Source organism: Acanthisitta chloris, unplaced genomic scaffold (assembly GCF_000695815.1).
Source record: "Acanthisitta chloris isolate BGI_N310 unplaced genomic scaffold, ASM69581v1 scaffold13158, whole genome shotgun sequence".
Classification (NCBI taxonomy): Eukaryota; Metazoa; Chordata; class Aves; order Passeriformes; family Acanthisittidae; genus Acanthisitta; species Acanthisitta chloris.
This window is the reverse complement of record NW_008685447.1, coordinates 18,927-28,311: the sequence shown is the minus strand read 5'-3', so window position 1 is coordinate 28,311 and position 9,385 is coordinate 18,927. Positions and strand designations below refer to the sequence as shown.

Below are 9,385 nucleotides of genomic sequence, written 5' to 3'. Positions count from 1 at the left end.
TAGGAGGACTAATGGCTTGGATATGTGGTGTGGTAGTGGAAATGCTAGGAGGGAGGGTAGGTATAACAGAGCATTTCTAGAGAAGTCTGCAGAGCTCTGAACCCTCAAAGGGAAGCCCAAGGTGTATGCACACTGAAGTAAGTGCACCATGAAGAGCAAACATGTGGCTGTGTCCCTGGAAGTACTCATAAGCAGGAATATCTCACAGTAAGTAGCAACTGTATGATAAGAAAAATGGGCTTCTCTTTGGGGAAAGTGTGCTGGAGACATGTTTTTAGCATGGGGAAAAAAAGACTCCTCATGTTGCAGAATGCCAAAAATCTGTAACCATTGGCCTCCCACAAGTATTTTTGCTATGACAAGAACAAAAAAAAAGGCAATGGTATCTTGTGTTATTCTTCTTATAATATTAACTAAGTGGTTTGACTTTCTATAAATGATAATGGATGATAAATAACAGATATTCCAGAACATGAGATGCTTTGGGTGAAGAAATGTTGTACTTGGGCCTGGAAGGTGTTTATTATATTAATTTCTTCTAGGGTGGATCCTGCAGCCTGGACTGACTTGATCAATTCAATAGAAAGCAAAGGGCTACTCGTTTGAACAGTGGCAGCTGCAGCAGGCACCAAGTTTGGTAATATTTCTTTATCCCTTCCTAAAACCTGACCTTTTAAAATCAACATGTAAATTTAATTTCCAATTTTTAGTTCAAAAAAAGCTCAGGGTGGGGGGGATCAAATCCAGTAAAAAAAAAAAAGGACCATATAACTAGGACCACTGTTTCCATTTAGTGGGATGGACAACAGTAAGAATAAATAAGAATACAAAGACAGGATAAATCAACTATGCTACACATCTGGCAATACATCTTATTTTACTGTATTTGTTATCAAGATGACATGCAGTCTAGAACTTCATGGCAAACACACTGGCAAAAGCCGTAAATCATGAGAATAACAAGGCTTGAAGGAACAAGGCTTACAAAGACAACCCCAAGGGTGACTTTCTTTGATACCAGTAAATAAATCCCTAAAGGCAAGGAACTAAAGTACAGCAACCCTAGCAACCACACTAGCACCCGAATCGAGGTCTGGAAGAGCAAAGATGTGCAGTTCCACACTGTCCAGTTATGGGACACAGTTGCAACAGAGTCAAAACTTGTAGGCCTGTAAAATTCCACCACAGGGGTTGAATTTAGAGTCTGGGGACTTTCTCTTTGTACTTCCATGATTGTTATAACCAGGCAATTGGAAGAGGTGTGAGAGGGGCTAACCAGGGATGCCAACCTTTTGGGAGTCAGCAACAGTTCTGTTGGATTGTCTGGTAGGCACTTCTTTCCCTTTCCCCCACAAGCTAAATTCAGAAGGATGTTGTTGTCATCAGGAAGACTACTAACCTCATCATCTGGCAGGCATGTTTCAAACCTGCAAAATGGGCACACTATGACTCCTTGTGGGGAATCACCAAAGTCTATAATCTTGCAAAGGCATTTGGCACATACTCTGTGACAACACTCCAGCATTTTTGGTTTTCTCTGTCGCAGGTTATAGCGGTTGTAACAGATCTTGCACTCAAGCTCATCTGAGCTCTGGGTCTCCACAGACTCCTCTGGTAGTTGAGTGGTCATTTCTTCAGATGGTTGTTAGACTTCCAGAAAGAGAAGCCAAGGGATGAAGAGGTCGCTCAGGCTTATTTTAGAACTTTTTCTTGATGATCATACAACCCATCTCGAACAGGAAAAGAGGAGATGACATCATGAAAAACATCAGTAGGCGTCATCCATTTTCAGCTTCTGCTGGGAATTGTGCACTGCATGTCCTTTACTCTGAGCCAGATATCCATCTGAAAAAGCCAAAGTGCAATTTTTGTGGAAGGCAAAGGCAGGAAAGAGAGAGGGAGGAGGAGGGGAAGGGGAGAGGAAGGAGGAAAGGGAACGAGAGAGGGGGCAGGCAGGAAAACTGTAGCAGGTGAAATATGCAAGTTCTACTTACAAGCTTAGCTTTGCTAAAAGTACCTCTAAGGTAGCTTTTTCCTGTGTCATATGGGGCCTATATGACAGTCATGCTGATAAAACTTAGTATCATGCAGCATGAATTTGTTTTAGACTCTGACTCAGTCCATGAAGTTCTCAGCAGAAGCTGCAATCTAATCACTGATCTGTGGCCGTTTGTTTAAACTCTGGTTTCCTAAGGAAATGAGACTGACCCCTGGAGCTTTTGGTCTTTCTTGATAACTTGTAAACCCACTGTCCAATTTCAAACAAATCAGCAGAGGGGCCATAGTGCTGAAGATAATTACACTTCTAAAAGGAAATAAACACTGGCAATTGTGTAGAGGAGAGATATTTATAATAACTACTATTTATCCTGGAGGGCAATGGCCAGTCAGCACACCCCCAGTCTCTGCTCTGAACAGGCAGCACCATGCCTGTTGCTCAACCAGAGATGAGGGCAACCCAGGGTGACACTCTGGGGAAATAAAAGAGTTTGGGGGAGTGGAGTGGGTATGAAAGAGGGCTGGCGTTATTGCAAAGAGTTATGTCCTAGGTCAAATTTGCAAAAGATCAGGCTTTATTAATTTTTCTGTTTGTAGAACAGCTCATTTCTCTTTGTCTACCCAGCTGCCGGACACACGATTAGGAATATGAGTGCTCTTTAGCTTGCAACAAATGTCTCCTTTGATATGTGGCTGCTAGGGTGAAGGCTAATGTGTCTCTCAAGGGCATTTGCCAGATGCACTGGTTTGAAGTGTTTTGTGGCTGTGACAGTTGTTTCACACCTCAGCTAAGGTCCGTGGCACACTTGCACTGCTGCACTCCTGCTCTGCCCAGTTTTGCCACCAGATCCTTCAGCCTCCCTTAAACAAAGGTATTGTCATATTTTGCAATCATGCATTTTCATAACTTCAGGAAATAGTCCATGCATTATAAACAAGACATTAACCAGGACTATGTACTCTGGGGATCAATAATCACCACCATTTACAAAAACAGCTCTATCTGCCAAAAGATAAAAACTTCTTCCAGATTCAGGCAGATGCTTGCTCACAGAAATGGAGGCAGCACTGCATTTTGCAGGCTTTTAAACTCTTTCCTTCAGTGCTAGAGTAACAAGGACCTGTCACAGTGAAACCATGGAGTCAGCACTTGTGTCCAGCTGCCTCTTGCATTATCAATAAATATCAGGCACACTGAATATGAAAAAGTGGCCTATTTCAATAAACTTATTGCTTGGATATTTGCTTTAGTAAATGTTTGATTCCTTTTCCTTGGGAAGTTTTTAATCACTCCTAGCATTCAGATCTTTGTCTTTTCTTTTTTTTTTTTCAGTCCAAGACAGGAAGCAACTCATCTAAGCTACATGCTCTTTCTATCAATACATTTTACCTGACAGCCATCAGGTACTGTAAAGTCTCTTTCACAGGCCTCTTGTTTTTACTGTGCTTTAAGGATTTTCCATTCTCTCTCTTAACTTTCTGCACAATATAACTTCAATAAGCAACCCAGTTTGTAAAACTTGCCACTGGATTTTAAAACAAAAATATAAACTTCAGGGAATGCAGTGATGAAAAGGTTTGACAACATAGTGAAAAAAACCCACATATTTCTCAAAAAATTTGTTACAGACATCACCCAAACCCCATTCAATTTTTTCAGTATCTTTTTCCCTGCCTCTTCCCACTTACTTCTTTAGTGTTCCAAAAGTTTTCATCTCTGCCTTAACTGTTGTTTTTATTATTTGAACTGTGAGTATATTGTGATGTGATCCATTAGTCAAGGCAAACACAAGACCATTCTCAGTTTTCAAAGTGTACAGGCTAAACATCTTCTAAGACACAAAAAGAACATCTTCTACAGAACTTATAACTTATCCTTTATCCTTCATTACACTCTGTGCTTCCTTATTAATTTCTAGTACTCTTTTTATTTCATTTCAAATATCATCTTCTAGATGACTTTTAGGTATATACAAATGTCACAAGATGCTAACTTTTCAAAGGATGAAGAAACCACAAAATGGACCAAAAAAGTGAAATGCCAGCCTACAGGAAGGCAAAGGACTTCCGAAAAATTAAGAAGCCAAACAAACAAGTGATGGTTTTGAACTTTTACATCTTGAGTATCATTTATCTTCTGTACCTGAGGTGAATTAGGATTACTAATAAGCTAAGGCTGGCAAATGCTGTCCTATGACATAAAACTAGATTCTGTATTAACAAAAAAGCCTTCCAGAAAATGTGTCTGCTTCTCATGGAAAATTGTGACCTTTCTTTGAAAACTCCCAACTAGAAAAATATTTGTATTTTAGTGTTTGTCTAATGAATATTTCCAGGTTTTCACAAAAATCAGCCCACTTTCCAACAAAATCTATTCAGATATGGATCACTTCTCCCTGAATCAGTTTTCAAACTGAACATGTTTTCCCGATTCTATCCCCTTTAAATGACAAAATTTAGCATTAATACAAGGAATAACAAGTCCCTGGGACTAGCAATGTCCCAGTTGCTAAACTGGGATCATTAGCCCCACTTCCAGAACACAATGATCCTCCTATTGTAGGTTTTCTCATGAGCTATCCTACAAATTATTTTCAAACTCTTTTTCTTTAATGTACTGTACAAGAAAGACCTACTTTAATCATCTTTCTCGCTTCACAGAGTCTCTACAAAACATATCCATCAGTAAGAAAACTTAGAATGTCAAGGGGTTGGAATGGACCTTAAAGATCATCTAGTCCCAACCCTCTTTGCCATGGGCAGGGACACATTCCACTAAACAAGGTGGCCTTATCCAGCCTGGCTTTGGAACACTGATTGTTTTTCCTTTGGCTAACTTTAGATGCTGGATTTCTCTTTATGTGTCCTAGTGTGAATACAGCTAACAACTATTCGTTATTTATACATCTTTTCCTTTGAAAATTAAAATTTAATCACTAGTTCCTATTAATATTATTCATACATTTTTTACCTTCTCAGCTCAGTGGTGGTTTCAAATGCCTCCTCTGTCTTTCTTGCTTTCCTGATTTCTTGTGGAGTTTTATTATTTTCCTACACAATATCAACTTTCCTGCCTTCTTTTTTTGTCTGCTGAGAACTGACACCTTATCTACATTGCATCCACTAGAAAGTTCTCTGATTCGAGTCTTATCAAAAATACAAGGAAACTGAGCATTTTAAAGAAATTTGACTTCAAATTATCCCTATATCTTTAGAAAATGAAAAGTTTCTTAAGAAATATGTCCAGCTACTCCTTCGAGCAAATTCTACTCTATGTCAAAAATTTTCTAGCTTGTCTTTTGCATGCCCCCCAGGTGGCTATTTACTGGAAGCAAGCAGAATAAGGAATTAAAGAAGGGAATGGATTAACTGCTGCCCCCCTGAATCCTGTTCCCTTATGAAAAATGTGACAATTCATACACTTCTGCTCGCTGTGTGTGGAAAGCTATACGACACAGAAAAAAAGGGATTGTGTCTACATGTTCATGTTTTGTCCTCCTCTTCATGACACCTTTTTTATGATGCCACAAGAAAGTATGTCCCTATATATATGCTCCAATACTCCATTAATACTTGGGCTATTTTAAATATGGGGCTGCAACATGTATGTTGTTTCTGACCTTGACATCCAGGGGGCAGTAAAAAGTCCCAAGTGTAAATCCTATGATGAGTCTGACCTCTTCTACTTCAAGTACAAAACCGCTAGTGACTGGAGATCAAAGTTTGGTCCTACATCTATTTTTAAAGCACTGTGTTTATATTTACTAATTCTGATATTTGTCATGACTTTAAACTACTCCTTATATCCAGTTTTCCACCTGAACTTATTTTAGATAAACTTGTCTCACCTGCTTGTTTGATACCAACAGACACAAGTTGTAACTAGGGAAATTTCAATTAGGTATTAGAAAACAAAAGTTTCACAAGGTGTTCAAACACTGGAACAGGTGCCAAAAAAGGTGGAAATGAAATCTCCAACCTTACAGATATTGAAAACTTGACTAGATATAACCCTGGTCAGGTCACTCTACTTTGAAATTTGTCCCTGCTTTGAGGAAAGGGCACCGGACCCTTGCTGGAGATTTCTTCCAACCGAAATTATTCTATGATTTAGTGGTTTGGTATCCTGAAGTCACTCTGTCTTATCTGTTTGAGAAGTTTTGTCCCTTACTGAATAAGGAATCAGGCTGTCAATTGTTTACACGGCTAAACAACTCTCCGAGATAATAATTCTTTCATTTAATATATAAATTCATTTTTATAAGAAAACCTATAGACCTTCTGCTATTCTGTCTTCCACAGAACCTATCTGATGGGATCAAAGCAATCCAACTGCAGAACTTTTCATTCCTGAGACTATTATGCACCCATAGCAGCTTTCTGAAAAAAACATAAACAACTAGACATATACAATGACAGTATCCATTGAAGTTTATTCAAGAACAAGCACAACTGTTATACTATGACAAGCACTTGTCATTTCTAAGAGTCCTGACTAAGCACTGTAGGAGTGAATCCATAAGTCTTGTTGCTGCTTGAGCTCTGACTCCCTCTCTTCCCTTTCCTAGCACCACGTGCCCTATACCTTCCTGACTCCTCTACCTGACCCTTTCAATAAAAAGGGAGAAAAGGTGAAGACAGAGAGGCATCTTCTGGATGCCAGAATATCACTAGCAGTGCCCACAGTGCTCCATCTGACTGCTGGAGGGCAGTCCCAGAAGCAGGGGGAATATCCTTCCTTGAAAGCAAGAGGAGGCCACCCACAGAACCAGACTGAATAAATAATAGTGAAGTCTTGTACGTGACCAAGGTATGGCCAGACAGAGTGCAACAGACTACATCAGCCCAAACAAGTCACTGGCCATTGATCACTTTTTTCCTAATCACTGGTCTGCAACTGCAGACTTTCTTCCCAGGCATGGAAAGAAAGGTGAATGGGCCAACATGTTATGGCCCTTCTTTGCACTCATCTATCAAACACTGTGCAGACAAAGTGTTCTTACGAGAGGCCAGAAGCAATTACTTGTAGATGAAGCTCTCAATATTGGAGCTCAGTCATGCTGACAGGGCAAAGTAGATGGGAAATTTGTGCTTCTTCACCCTAATGAAAGATCATCTTCGTCCAGTTCATCAAAGCAAACTTTTATCATTCAGCTCTCACAGTCTTTTTTTTTTTTCTGTGAAGGGAATTCACCAATATTTCGCATATAACCTAAAATGAATATATGAGGTCAGCAATTAACTTCTGTAAGATATTGTCCATAGAGCTACCCAACGTGATATTTTCAAAGGTTTTAAAAGTTTCCTCTAAATGTAACCTAAGCGTATCTAGGTAATAATAGAAGGGAAAAAAATAGAGAGACAAATAAATACAGAGAAACTTACTTTCCAAAAAAAGAACTTCTTGCAGATGTTCACTTGCAGGGAACACGAGAAATGCCTATTCTTCTCCACATGGGCAAAAACTGGTGGAAAGGAGGGAAACAAAATCAGTAGAGCAGGAATATAGCTGGGAGAATTTTCAGTCTGTTTTCCCTGAAAGAGAGGAAGTAGTCCAACTTCTCTAGCTTGGATAGAAATATCCATATGTCAAGATTTCTGTTTAGAGAAATATATTGGGTAAAACCCATTTACTAAAATTATTTCTGTAACATAATCCAGTTATCTTTACAGATCTGTTGTTGATTTTAAGCCTCTTTCAATATTATGTGCTAAACACTCTGAAGTGCTATCTCTTCTAGCAACCACATATTCACAAATGTTAGCAATTCACTAAAAAAAAACCCAACCCAAAGGCAAAGCCACTGAAGAGATAAAGTGTGCTTTGAAAGAAGAGTTGTAAAAATATATCGAAATACTTTCCTCCACAAATGTCATAGAAGCTCTTTGATCACTTCTACTTTTCCAAACAAGTTGCAGTCTCTTCTCCAGCACAGCCCAGAAAGCAACAATCTCCTGTGGGCCACTGCATCACATTGGAGCATTTTTTTTTAGCAGGAAATGACCATCACACTAGATTTTTCCAGCTTGTGCTAAGCGCAATGCAAAAAAACCCACCCCAAGCTGCTTTACTAATCTGATATTTGAATAGGCTATGTTCAAAGTGCCAGCAGCTATCACATGTTCAACCTGTTTCATGCTACATTTCTGCTAACAGTGAATGGGTTTTAACAATGGGCATTTCCCTGTCAACTTCAATCAATGCGAGACTTCGCACAAGAGTTACAGAATGTGACGTACTGATCCATGCTTGGTTTATGGTCAGCTGTGTAAACTGGTATGAAAAATGCCTCTGTTCTCTTCACAGAAACTTGGTTTTCAATGGCATAGTTAATGAGGATATTCCTCCAATAACTATGCATGAGAAACCCTGCAACATATACAGCAAACAGTTATGTACTGTTGACTGCTTCACAAGAGACAAATACAAACTAGAAGCATTTTTATCAGGTTATTGTTACAATATTTAGAGTCCTTGCTTGATCTCTCTCAATCCTCTAAAATAATGTCACAAAAATGCAAAATACAGAGAACTATAGTTCTTCATATTCGAAGTGGAATTCATGGGTCTCTAATCATTTAGTATGATAATTCATGTAATATTAATGTGCCATCTCATATTAAAAGAAAACCCTCAACAGTCAATTGTCCTTTTTTTTTTCCTTTCCAATTATTCCTCCCCCCCACCCTGTTAAGTAAGCAGGAAGATTTTCATTTAACACCAGGTTGACTTTATTCAGTATTGTGACATTGGCTCTCAGGGCGCTTTCCGCTCCTTCACATGTGCATATTCAGTATCACCGGACTCCATTTCCTTTTAACAATATAGTTTCTGATACTTTTTTGTGATTCCAATAACTCACATTATGTGCCAGGTAATAGCAGAAAATGATATGAATAAGCAGTGAATGCCTTACTGAAACCCTACTATCCTCAATGGCTTACTTTCAGGCTACAGGCTACTACAGTATTGATATGAATCTTAAAATTGACTACGGTGTAGAAAAAAATGTGTTATTACTTAGGCTTGTAGGCACAAGCAAAACCTCTTCCAATATTTCGTAAGAAGAAATTTTCCCTCATATAGAATTCATGAGCTATTTATATAGTAATACACTGAATGACTACTTAATATGACATATGGTTGTGGGTTGCTTTGTAGCTGTTTTAAGAATAACACTAATAAAGGACAAAGGATCTGAGCTCTTGATTTAAACTGGTTTAATTAAACTAACTTGATAAGTAAAAAGAGATGCTTGAGATTTGTATCTAAAATGGTAATATTTAATTTTGGAAATATACTAGTTAAACAGAATTAATTCCTTTAAAATTATTTTAAATTGTTTCATAACCTGCTTGCTTGGTCTGGTTAAGCATTTTTTCTTGT

At 38.5% G+C, this 9,385-nt stretch overlaps 1 protein-coding gene across 1 annotated transcript; it reads right to left on the bottom strand.

Moving 5' to 3' along the window:
- Positions 1–450: 450 nt before the first annotated feature.
- On the bottom strand, positions 451–1,630 carry RNF182 (ring finger protein 182). The gene has a single exon (XM_009079778.1). It carries the CDS (start codon positions 1,628–1,630, stop codon positions 893–895), a length of 738 nt encoding a protein of 245 aa, XP_009078026.1. The 3' UTR covers positions 451–892.
- Between the last annotated feature and the right edge of the window lie 7,755 nt (positions 1,631–9,385).